Here is a 12,207-nt window from a genome sequence, read left to right as displayed (position 1 = left end):
TTTTTTCTTTGAAAACCAGTGGAGTTCAAGCAGCACAAATGGAAACATTCGCGTACAATCCACACAAAAGACAAAGAAATGCAAAGATCTTCCTTAAAAGCAGCATTTGAACGTGACACTACCACTAGATGTGCTGTTTGTTGTGGAAACCCGGCTTCGTTCAGTAATGTCTCAGTCATCCGGGTCACGGTATATCCACAGGGGTTAAAGAAAGGAAACTCTACAAGGATATTTGTTCAATGACAAAACAGTAAAACAGTCAAACAGAGGCTGATAAGTAAAATACTAGAGAAAAAACATATCCTCGAGTTCATGAATCTGTGATGAATAACTTTTTAACTATATCCTCAGGCGTGTGTGTGTGTTTCTTTCAGTCATGTTCCTTTCTGCAGCGTCCTAAAGCATTTTACTGTATTTCCAGGCAAATGCCTCCAGGTGACTATGTCACAAAGCCTGGGGATGCAGATTCATTTTACAGTGACATGCCTCCGGGTGTCAGCACAAACTCCGGCTGCAGCTCCAAGAAGAGGTCAGCCTGCCTGTCGCACCTGCAGATTTGCACTCTGTCCTTCACTCCCTCCATCCCATCCATTTCCCAGAACATCTCAGTGTTTGGCTTCAGGTGTGCTATCTCATCATCACTCATTCATTTGCTTGCAATTGGTGTGCACGCGTGTGTCTCGCATTCTCTCTCAGTAAACGAGTGCTCCTGTCAAGCTTTTAACACTATCATGGCTTTCACGGTCTTTCCTGAAATATTTGGGAAATGGACCAAAATGTGCATATTTGTGAACATTTTGGGAATGGAGACTTAAATGGCTGATTCCTCTCATATCATATTCAGCTGTCGTACTGCCGTAATTACGACGTGGCATCTCCATCTTCTCCACCCCTCGGGCTCTTCTCTCACCACAGGGAGCGCAAATGATTTTCAAGGTGGCACATCGCTGAACAGTTTATTTTTATTGTGCTGTATGTGTGCGTAGGTCTAACGGCCTGTCCCACTCATGGAGTGAGAGAATTCCAGATGCCAAACACATCTCTGACATCTGTGAAAATGGGCGACCGAGGAGCAACTCGTGGCAAGGTAAAAATTTAATTTCCACGGTGGACTAATGTGTGTTTGTTCCCCCAAAGCTCATGCGGCCAATGTCCCGATCAGATCAATACATTTTTACTAATGTAGAAAAGGGGGGATTCTTTCTTTATTTTAAGCACTGGACCACACTTTCCTGAACTTGTTTTGGGGACGCAAACACGTCGTAGCCCTGCCCTCCCTTCCATTATCATTCCAACAGATGTTGTCAAGCAGTTGTATATACTCGTATTTAAAGTGTGTGCTTATGTTGTGTTTCTGTGCAGGAAATCTGAGCGGTAATCGTAAGAAACTGAAAGGAAAGAAGTTCCGTGCACGCTCTAACTCCACAGAGTAAGTCCCCGGTGGGAAGATGATCATGTTGTCAGTGAACGACATAATAGAAATAATCTGCAGATGTCACAGTGAAAGAAATCTGAAAGCTGTTATTGTTCCTCATTGAAGATTTTTTTTGTGTCAGCAAATCACACAAAAAAGACTGGAACAATGTTTAGGGAGCATCTTGAAGATGTCTGTCATTTAGAAAAGTCAGACTTACTGTGTACAGGAATCCCTGAAGGCAGGTTACGTATATATTATTCTAGTATGATCAATGGATTGTTGTCTTTGGTCAGATTTGTTGACAGAAAACAAAGAATGTCCTTATTCTAAAAGAATAGAAAGAAAAATACTCTAAAAGACTTTGACATCACAATGTCCTTCTTTCAATTTGAAATATCTCTTGTCTGGCTTGTGAAAGTTTTACTGCACCTCTACATCTTTTAAACATTTCTTAAAGCCTGTGTACAAACTGTACTTGCGTATTTGCCTGTTGACTGTTAATGGACCGTGAGCATTGGCTGCCTCCCAGCCCGGCGTGTCGGTTTGTTTGTCTGTGGGTTTGAAGGTCTTGGCACATGAAGTAGTCTGTTGTAGTGCACCTGTTACCGTTATAAGCATGAGACTGACGAGAAGCTGACTGCCTGCAATGATGTGACCAATGTGCGACTGAGCCTGTGACACGCGACACAGTTGTTTGTGATTGTCGTGGTGCTGTTTCCGTCTGAAACCACACGCACAGGTCTGTCCGCCATCTTCTCACCATTTTCTCGATTGCATCTTGTTCAGAATATCTTTGCTCTGCTCTGCTTTCCTAAAATGTTTCCTCTCCCTCTCTCCCCACACTTTTGCTTATTTCTGGAGATTTTCTGTCCTTTTCATTTCCTTCTTTCCTTTTCTCTCCCCTCCCCCCTCCTCCTCCTTGTGTTGTGTCCATTAACTTCCCCCTCCCTCCCCTCCCTCCCTCCCCACAGGTATTTAACCCCTCGCTCCAAAACAGAGTTTTATGATGTAACTAAATGGGTAGAAGATGTGAATAAAAACACTCAAGGACCTTTCCTTAGGTATTATCTCAGACCATGTCCCGTCCCCCACACGCTTGTCCAAAACTCCCTCACGTTTGGTTTGATTTGTGGTATGGAAAGTAAGACTTAGAGCCGGCCTGGTGTTTTTCTGGAGATGCTATAAAGCACCTTAGATAAAGCGTTACTGAAAGTAGGCATGTTGCAACTTGGAGTTCTTAAAAGGGGTTGCCACTCAGCATCAAAAAAGGACAAAAAAAAATGTTATGCCTTTACCAATCCCACTGAAGACCATTTTATAAACAGCTGCATTTTTTATTTTTATTATTATTTGCAGATTTTAATTTAATGCTTCGTTGTGTTGGTGCCAAAGAACTGATGGCTACGACTGCCTGTGCTCCAGTTAGAATTCAGTCATTTTATTCCTTATTTCTCCTAAATCGCTCCTTTGCCTCCTCCCCTCGGCCTCTGCATGTTCAGTGTCGTTCAGTCAGTGAGTGTTTTGTGTGTGTCGGCCCGGCCTCGCTCTCAGTGACCCTTTACGTGTCTTTGCATCAGTGTGATGTCACTGCCTAGCCCAACATTCCTGGTTTCCGGCTTTAACATCATCACCGTGCTGTTGTGACAAACCGTAGAGCAAAAAATCCCCGATCGTGTCCAAGGTCTATAGATAATGGCGCCAGCTATAGTATTTCTTCACTTCTGCAAACCAAACTTCACCGCGTCAGCCAATCGGGACTGGAATCTATAGACCTTCCCTGTGCTACGACATCTACTGAGAGATAGAAACGGTTTAAAGGAATGGGGAGAGACATGGAGCTTTACACCAGGTTACAGAACAATACATTCTAGAGGAATAAATTGCCAAGATGAACTTCCTGAAGGGACTGTGTGATTGAAAACAAGTACCTGGAAGCACCTCTAACAGTAACCAATCAACATTGTCATTTTTGGAGTTGCACTTCTGGCAGAGCTAAAATAACCAGTAAAACAAAATTGAAAGCAGTGGTTTAATGTGAGGAAAAAAAAACAAAACAAAAAACTTCTGGAACCAGTGATCTACCAGCTCCACTCTCTCCACTACTTTGACTAATCCAGGATTTTCCGATCAGCACGCAGCAGTGTTGCATATGAACTAGTGCACATGGGGCAGGCTTTCTGCAGCTGTGTCTGTGGATCAACCTCTCCATTTGATTCTTAGTGTGTTGTTCACCCAGCTCTGGTCTGGTCTGGTCTGCTGTCTCAGTCGTTTGCTTCCAGTATTCAGCATCGCACACTGACCTCACAGATAAAGACAATGCATCATGTCAGCTGGCAGCAGAAGTTACCTTTAGCAAGACGCAGCTTTCACTGTGGCTAAAGATCAGTTCTGCACGTTCCTGTCTGACGATGCCTTGTTGAAAACGCTCCACTGCCACGTGGGGAAGCATGACCATGACTGCGCCCGCACCTCAGCTGGGAACCGTGTGCTACCGCGTGCAGGACTAAACACCGTGCGCAGAGGTTGCTCTTTAAAGCTGAGCTCTGGCTGCGCCGGTTCGTTTATTTTTGGTGGGCAGGAGTGAGAGCTTTTAAAAGCAACCTCTCTCTTTAGGAAGGTGAAAACTCAATAACTGGAGCAGCACGAGGAGGATGTTGCCCAAAGTCACAGATCTAACATGAGCTCAGGTCCCTGGATCTAACCTCATTAGTTCATCTGCGTCTTTGGCCGACTCAGTCCTGCGCCGACTTAAAAAGAGAAGAGGCCGTGGTTTAATACTGTCACTTCTTGCTTTCCTCAGGACGCTATCCCCTGCTAAGTCACCCACATCCTCCACAGGATCTATCGCATCCAGCAGGAGATATCCATACCCCATGCCACCTCTCCCCGATGACCAGAGGAAAGCCAACAGGCAGAGCGCCAGGGCAAGTATCAGTCATTAGTTAAAGGCAGATTATAGCACTAATTGGGCTGTGATAATAGATGCATGTGTGCGGTTTTCAAATTAAACAGTGGTTAAAACAGAGCGTCCGAGTCAAATGCGTTCCTCTCAGAGCCTGGCCCACTTTCTTTCCCCGCACAGAGAATGTATCACGAGTCCGTAAATAATTCAATAAACCATCAGTTCAAACAGCAGATGAAATCCTATCAAAAGTGACTCTCCAGGAGTGAACAGTGACAAACATTTAAATATTTTTGTTTCTCTCCTCTGTGAAACCCGTCTCCCCTCTCCTCTCTCCAGCTGTGGGAGACCTCAATCTAACGACGGCCGTTGCCCACTCTGCGAAAGACCTCGAAGAACTACACTTGTCTCTCCTTTTCTATGAATGAAAAACACAAAAATGCAACAAAAATGACTCGAAACAACCGAAGAGAAAGAGAGCGAGCCCCACCCACCCCCCACCCACCCCACTGGACAGGAAGTAGAAAGAAAGAGGCGTGTTTGAGTTAGCGTGTACAAGTCAGCATCTCCGCGGCTGTTCATCAAGTGGGTGTCATTATTCGGTGGATCTGCGCGAGGCGACGCGGAGTTGCCGGCGCAGAAAACCAGCTCCACATCCACTCCGGACCAGCTGGAGCTCAGACTGAGCTGTTCCCGTCTGCTCAAGCCTCACCGGTGGGAGCGGAAACCCCGACCCCTCCGACCCCTCCCGCCCGTCCCGCCACCCTGTTACCTCCTCTTCGGCCTCGGCTGTCACCTCCCCTCTAAAAGGAGCAGCGGAGCCCGGGCCCGTCCCCTTGTATCACGCTGGATTTCATTTTTCATTTTGACGCACGCGAATCACTGTAGAAACTACGACACTGTATGCATGAGACAACCCTGTTTATCAGCGACCTCCTCCCACTGAGAAGACGAGCAGGACAGCGGTCTGATCTGAAAGGAAAGCATGCGAGGGGGGGCAGTGATTTTATACCTTCTGTAGGCGGCTTTCTCTCCACTAAAGGTCACCCATATTGTATCAGCAGTTATAGCCCATAACCCAGCTCATGGAACCAGCCTGACCCTGCCCTACTCTGCTCACCCTCCCTTTCCCTTTGGTTTATGTGTGTGTGTGTGTGTGTGTGTGTGTGTGTGTGTGTGTGTAAATATGTATAGTAAAACACACACAAGACTATGTTTTTGCTTTTATTTTGAAAGACAAAAAGACAGAGGAGCCTCTCTCCTCTTTTTTTCTGCTGTGTTGTAGACAGAAGCAGATCTCTGTAGATAAGACTCGAGACCCTACAGTCGTTCTTCTGTCTGGGTTTCTACTTTTTCGCCCTCGTTATTACGCCCTCTAACTGTGACCTCTTTAACTTTCTCCATCCACAGCAGAATGTAAGTATTTTTTTTTATTTTTTATTTTTTAAATATTATCTTAGCACTATTTCCATCTCTGTGAGGAACACACAGACGTCCATTAATGCTGACTGTGGCACACTGGGAGTGTCACTGAGGCGGCCCCTGATCAGTATTAATTTAGCCCAAATCTAAATAGTTTAATGTGCCATTTCTGAGTGGAATTAAAAGGCTGATGTGTGTGTTTAGTGTAGTTATAGACGTGCCACTTGTCACTCATGTGGTTTTGGAAATTTCCCATTGGTAATGTTGAGTCCCCCCCTCCACCCCCCTCCCCTCCACGTTTGGATGTTTGAGGCCAGTGTGCTCCCACAGAGTCATTTGAACGTGAGAAGAACGGGTGAAATATGGCTGAGTCGGGCCGGAACTGTGATTGAAATGTGCATTTTGGATTTAGCTGTGATGACTGAGATATTTAGCCTTGTAAATGATTAACTATGCTGTACAGTGCTTGCTGTTTGAGCTTGTGAAGACCAACGGCATGACAGTTCTATATCAAATTATTTCTTCCGGTAGGCCCATTCGTGAGACCATAACGGGAAAACAAGCATGTCAGTGATCGACTTTCCCCCTCATTGCCTTTTCCTGTTGTCTTACTGGGGTTGTGTACCGCAGCTTTGTGGACAAAGTCAGGACAGGAAGTCACGGGGCTTAAAAAGGATTGAGAATAGCTTTTTTTATGTGCTCTGACTGATGTCATGCCAGTGTAGCTATTTAAGGTGGATTTCCTGGAAATGAATCCCGCTCCCCCAACAGCAAGATCTTTGTACAGTTACGACTCAATGCTCTACCTTGTGTAGAAACTGTTGTCTTAAGGCCTCATGTTTGTCATTTTACCGTTGTTTAGCTTTTGTTCCAGTGTGGGCACTTTTACATTTGTAATCCATGTAAGCATTAGGACTGTATAGGTAATACGATCTTCACAATATTGGACTAATATTGCTACTAGTATCTTTTTTATTAAGTACCTTTGTAATGTTCACTTTTTTTTTTCCTCGGCATTATGTACAGCAGCTACTCGAACAGTAATTAAGTGCATTATTGTAATTATGTGTGTTGATGAGTTTGAGTGGAGACATGTTGAGTTTCTTTTTTCTTTCTTTTTTAACACATTTGTCCTGGGGCCAACGGGAGCCAAACTTATTTTGGCACGTGCTGATCAGTATTAAGCTGTTGTAAATGAGATCTGTACGGGCTCATGATCTGCCTTTTACCAGAGCTTTCGTCTTTACTCCGGTCTTCTCTAAGTATTGGGCAATGTCCAACGGTCCGACGCCAAGGAGAGCGTTATCCGAGCTCCAGAGTAATGTTTTTAACATCATAATACCGTGCTGCACCAAGTCCTCGAGTCGTGGATGTAGCACCGCGTAACACTCTGAGGACTCTTCATTGGGGTTGAGACCGTGCAGGCGGCAGCGATTTCTTTTATTGTTGTCAATCTTCCAAACATATCTGCTGTATTTGCCTTTGCACGCGGCCGGACTGATTGACCCGAACAGGACAAACCTGGCAAATGTCCCCCACAGATGAGCTGTCTGTCCCTGTACAGCCAGAGACTTGAATGTATTTGTGTACTAGAGCACACCAACCACCCAGTCTCAGCCGTGTGCTCCGATCTCATCAGACTCATCAGCACTCTGCTCCAGGAACCTTAAAAACCCCACATGTACTAATGGTAATACTGCAGTTGTCCTTTGTTCTTTTTATTTTGCCTGTGTGCTGTACAGATTGACGATTCAAAAATCAGTCCCCCATATATTTTTTTTCCCCCTCTTAATCATTCAGTATTGTAATATATTTAATATAAAATAAAACTTTCATCAACACGTTTGTCTGTGCTGATTTTTAACCCTAACTGTACAAAATATATAAACTGATTCTATGACTCAACATGCAGTGAAGCTGGGACACATCCGTCCAAACTAACCGTCTTTAGTGGAAGGAGTATCTACAGATACTTTGGCAAATTCATGGTTTCCTCCAAAATACATTCCTTCAATCACCTCAGGGCACAGACTGAAGAAATACATGACCTCAATGTATCTTCTATAACGTTTATAACAGCAGGTTTTACACCAAGGTGTAAATACACACACTCTTGAAAATAAATAGCAGTTCATTCTGACTCTCACAATGAAAAGGAATAGCAAAACATGTCGTAGGTATGTGAATCAGTTTGGTGTTCAAATAGTTTTATCAGTCTTATAAAAAAGCGCAGTTCACCTCCTGAACACATGGAGCGTCGTCAAACTGCGTGTGACAAAAAGCTTAAAGTCCATCCTTCTGCAGACCGATCTGGACCGAAGCTCGATACTTTCTGTTGTGACTGGATGACGTTTTCCTGTAATCCCTCACAGTTCCTTTGCTGCGCACTTTGTCAGCAGACAGAGTGAGACTCGTCGTCGTGCACTTAAGGTCTGACCGAAGCACGAGGGATACGCTGCCCTTGTTTCTCACAAACGCCTCCCAACTGTTGCCTCAGCGCTTGCAGCTTTTCTCGATGGAAGGTTTTATTTTCCGTGACCGCGTCTTCATCGAGGGACTGTCGGATGTAGCTTTTCAGATCGCTGACACCAAACCCAGTGAGGGCGGAAACGGGAACGACGTGTCTGAAGGTCATGTAGTTCTTGGGTATCATGTCATCAGGCAGCAGATTACAAAACTCTGCAGCGATGAAATAAGGGGAATAAAAACAAAAAGCCAGTGTGCGTTCAGTTAATATAATATAGGCAACATAAATGACTGTCTTCCTCCACCTTTTGACCAATCAAACAACGCAAACAGATCAGAAACTACATGACGTATCTGACATAAGAAAAAGTAAATAGAAAATTCAAAATTATGTTTAACTTAGAGGATTTATGCGATACAGATCACTGTATTGTGCTGCTTATCATGGTGTTAATGCATTTACTAACTTCCCAATTAATATCTGAAATATTACTCGCAATTATTGTCATTTGCTTCAATGCAGACTGGTGTATCAAAATGTAAGCAGTGCTCAGAGGTAGATTCTTTGCACTTACTGTCTGGGTTTTGTAGTTGCTCCTTCAGCTCCGCTAGTTTGTCCTCCGCGTCAGGCAGATCCATTTTATTCACCACCAGTAATGCAGGCTTGGACATCAGCTCCTCTTTATACAACTCCAACTCCTTCAGAGAGGAATGAAGAAAGGAGAATAAAAGCTAAGGTAAAATAAACACGAGGCTGGTGGGTGTTAATTCAAGGCAGATAAAAAGGGAGTCAAAAGAGTTTAGAAAAGGACCTGGTGTGTGGGTTATGACTGTAACATGTGACAAAAACAAATGATAGCTTCTGACTCACCTTAGTGAGAAGTTGCACAGCTTCAAAGGCCGACCGAAATGGAGTTTTGCTTGCCAGCTGGAAACCGCAAACGTCTACCTGCAGTCAGACATAACACAGCCGATAACGACTCCATCAGAGACACTTTACATCAGACTGCACTCAGATATGTGCAGGTGTCAGCTTGCGTGCTCTCCGTCACAACACACCACAAATAACAGCTGCTTGGTCCTCTCCACGTGTTTTAGGAACTTGTGGCCCATGCCTTTGTTCATGTGAGCTCCTTCAATCAACCCCGGGAGATCAGCAACAGAGATCTATCAAAAATAAAAACACCAATCTATGAAGGGAACACACACACATACACATAGAGGCTTTAATTCAGTGGACAGTTAAAGGACAATAGAGTAAATTTAATTCCCATACCTGCTTGTAATCTGGATAAATCAGTTTGCCAATCTGTGGCTTCAACGTTGTGACTGTGAAATTCATAACAGATTTTGTTAAGAGAAGATGATAGAATACTGATCAAATGATTTTATGTGTGTTCTTGTACAGCTATCTTTCCGAGAACCAGGTTAAGTTTTATACCATCAGATTGAGGACATTTGTGTAAAGTGAGGACATTTTGGCCGGTCCTCACGTTTTTGGTCTCACTTTTTGGCTGTTTTCGAAGGTTAAAACTCAGTTTTAGGTTAAAGGTTACAATTAGGTTAGTGTTTGGGTTAGGGTTAGACATTTAGTTGAGATGGTTAGGGTAAGGGGCTAGGGAATGCATTATGCCAATGAGTGTCCTCACAAAGATGGCCATACAAGAATGTGTGTGTTTGTGCGATTATGCTCTTACAAGCATAGCTGGCAATCTCAGGTGTGGCGTTCGACAAAGCTGTCAGGAGAGATGACTTTCCTGCGTTTGGAAACCTGGGGGTGATGCAACACAAGAAAAATCACAAGATAAAATGGTGTCTGGGCAAATTTGAGCCTCAGCTTAAATCCCTTTGTGCGTGTTTCTGCTCTCACCCCACAAGGCCCAGGTCAGCAATCAGTTTGAGGTCCAACCGGATGTGTTTAGCTTGGCTTTTACCGGGCTCAAACCCAGAGTAAAAAGATCCCCCAGAGCCACCACTAGCCACCAACACACGGTCGCCTTCAGCGTTCAGGTCACCTTATGGGAGAAGGATTAAATGAGAAGCAACTTCAGGTTTCTATTCCACTCCCACTACATCACAGACACTATAGTGTGGTATCATAAAAGATCCTACACGTACCAATTTTTCTGCCATCATCAGTGGTGACAGTGATACCGACAGGAGCCAACACCTCCACGTTCTTCCCTCCCTCTCCTTTCAGAGCTCGGATGCTGTTGAAGAACAAAATTCAAAGACCTCTGATCGATCCATGTATGCAGGACTATTGCGAAACGTTTTCATATCTCTAACACGTTAAATCAGTGGTAGTAAATGAGCCGCGACATTTAAACATTTAAAGAAACCAACCTGCTGTTGGCTCCGACCCCAGCGACAAAACGCTTCTGTGGGTATTTGTCCTTGATCCTCTGCAGGGTCATGTTATTCGTCGCCACCACCCAAACATCTCCCCCTTTCCCTCCTTGCCCCCCAAGGCGGGGTAAGCCCATGCCGCCACTGCCTCCACGGACGTACAGACGGAGGTTGTCCACAAAGTTTCCATACTGCACAGAGAACAGAAAAATTAGTCATATACTAGAATCCTATTTAAAAACCACGTTGACCTAAATTGATCTAATGGTTTATCTAGGATATCTGACAGTGGAGACTTTCTTTAACTTTGATGGCTGAATTACATAAAGCTATACCTCAGTACACTGCATATGCTGACGATAATAAAACAGCCCACAAATAACTCAAGACAACATTCATAAGTTTGAGGCGCCCACTAGACTAATAACCTGCAGAGATGTTAGCACTGATGCTGCTTACTGTATCTGCATTTCTAGAATGTGTTAAAAATTAAAACAATAACTAACACAAATATAACATATAACACATCAACTACTTTGAAAGCCTGGGATTTTTAATGGTGAGCGTGTCTAACCCTCTCTGAGGATTCACCAATCACTTAATCAATATTACAGTGCAAGGGAGATATTTAGTGACGTACAGAATAAGAGAAATTATGGCAGGAAAATATTTAATGAAAAATAATAATTGTAACCCTTGCAATCCGGCTTTCTTTCTTTTTAAAAAAAATCAAATGAATGGCGTGTCACTTTGGTTCATCCAATAGATATTTTAGGTCCAACTTTCAAATTAAATACATTTTAAGATACCAACAATATTCTAGTCTGCTCTTATTCTTTTACTGTCCTGGTTAGGGTTAGGGTTGCTGATGTTTGCTAGCAGCCTGCGACACTGATAGCTAGCTAGCTTTCAGGCCGATGTGAAGTATTGCTGGTGCATATATCATTTACACAATGCAGATTTTCAGCAGCACATACCTTCCGGAGGCAAATCCTACTCAGGTAGACCATCTTCGGTGGCGTTTATTGCCACTTTTCGGGTTGTCACCACAGCTAGCTGCTAGCAAACATGTGTCGTGTGAAGGACAGGAAGTGAGTTGTTGGTTTCTCTCCTCCGATTGGATGAGGAGGAGGAGGGGGCGGGGCTACAGGGCAGACGCGACCTCATGCGCCACAAACCGTATACACACTTAATACATAGAGTCAGTGAGCTCAACTGGTTTGGCTGTAGTGTTTTCTGTTGCACAATAAACAGCACACGTCCAGCTACAAGATAATTGGGCCCGTCACAATAGAACAGTAGGAGTAAATAATTTTGATGCTGAAATCTCCCATAGTCTGCAGAGATTTTCATCATCATAGACTCAAACATCCAGAGCGACCTACACATGCTGCAAACACGGCAAATTACTGTTGAAAAAATGCATCACTTTAGCAATATGTTTATTTAACAGAACATGGCAGTGGCAGTTTCAGGTCCAGGTTGAACAATGTCTACCACCATACACCCAGCAGCACATTCGAGGGAGAGAAGCTCATTCAGTGGAAAGAAATATTTTTTTGGTAGTTTTTGAAATGAAAGCATGCAAATACAATTACAGCAGCAATTAAGTTTAAATAGCCTTTCATCATTTTTTTTTTTTTCAATAAAG

The 12,207-nt window shown here is 43.8% G+C and overlaps 2 protein-coding genes across 3 annotated transcripts in view; one reads left to right on the top strand and one right to left on the bottom strand.

Moving 5' to 3' along the window:
• Positions 1–7,582, top strand: part of adam22 (ADAM metallopeptidase domain 22) — a 52,974-nt gene extending 45,392 nt beyond the window's left edge. Inside the window, exons 27-31 of one of the 2 annotated variants that reach the window (XM_047597942.1) lie at positions 422–622; positions 987–1,087; positions 1,363–1,429; positions 4,218–4,341; positions 4,659–7,582. In XM_047597942.1, the coding sequence (XP_047453898.1) occupies positions 422–622; positions 987–1,087; positions 1,363–1,429; positions 4,218–4,341; positions 4,659–4,679 (514 nt within the window). In that variant the 3' untranslated portion in view covers positions 4,680–7,582. The remainder of the gene's footprint in view (positions 1–421; positions 623–986; positions 1,088–1,362; positions 1,430–4,217; positions 4,342–4,658) is intronic. The other variant, XM_047597943.1, reaches the window with a different exon arrangement.
• A 214-nt stretch (positions 7,583–7,796) lies between these two features.
• On the bottom strand, positions 7,797–11,683 carry gtpbp10 (GTP-binding protein 10 (putative)). Its single transcript, XM_047597944.1, has 10 exons — positions 11,534–11,683; positions 10,554–10,747; positions 10,326–10,417; positions 10,078–10,222; positions 9,905–9,978; positions 9,484–9,536; positions 9,267–9,374; positions 9,079–9,156; positions 8,783–8,906; positions 7,797–8,420 (listed from the first exon to the last, which is right to left on the bottom strand). The coding sequence occupies exons 1-10, from the start codon at positions 11,564–11,566 to the stop codon at positions 8,167–8,169; spliced, it is 1,155 nt and encodes a 384-aa protein (XP_047453900.1). The 5' UTR covers positions 11,567–11,683; the 3' UTR covers positions 7,797–8,166.
• Positions 11,684–12,207: the final 524 nt, after the last annotated feature.

The sequence above is a fragment of the Mugil cephalus genome, chromosome 11, assembly GCF_022458985.1.
Source record: "Mugil cephalus isolate CIBA_MC_2020 chromosome 11, CIBA_Mcephalus_1.1, whole genome shotgun sequence".
NCBI classification, from domain to species: domain Eukaryota; kingdom Metazoa; phylum Chordata; class Actinopteri; order Mugiliformes; family Mugilidae; genus Mugil; species Mugil cephalus.
The sequence above is the reverse complement of the archived record's forward strand: the minus strand, read 5'-3'. Positions and strand labels throughout refer to the sequence as shown.

What these genes read in the sequence shown, in the direction of transcription:
- gtpbp10 (XM_047597944.1), bottom strand. Translation starts at nt 11,566, where the DNA reads ATGGTCTACCTGAGTAGGATTTGCCTCCGGAAG. An exon ending in TGAGATTGCCAGCTATGCTT is followed by an intron (nt 9,537 to 9,904) that starts GTAAGAGCATAA and finishes TGAATTTCACAG; the next exon opens with TCACAACGTTGAAGCCACAG. An exon ending in TTTATCCAGATTACAAGCAG is followed by an intron (nt 9,375 to 9,483) that starts GTATGGGAATTA and finishes TATTTTTGATAG; the next exon opens with ATCTCTGTTGCTGATCTCCC.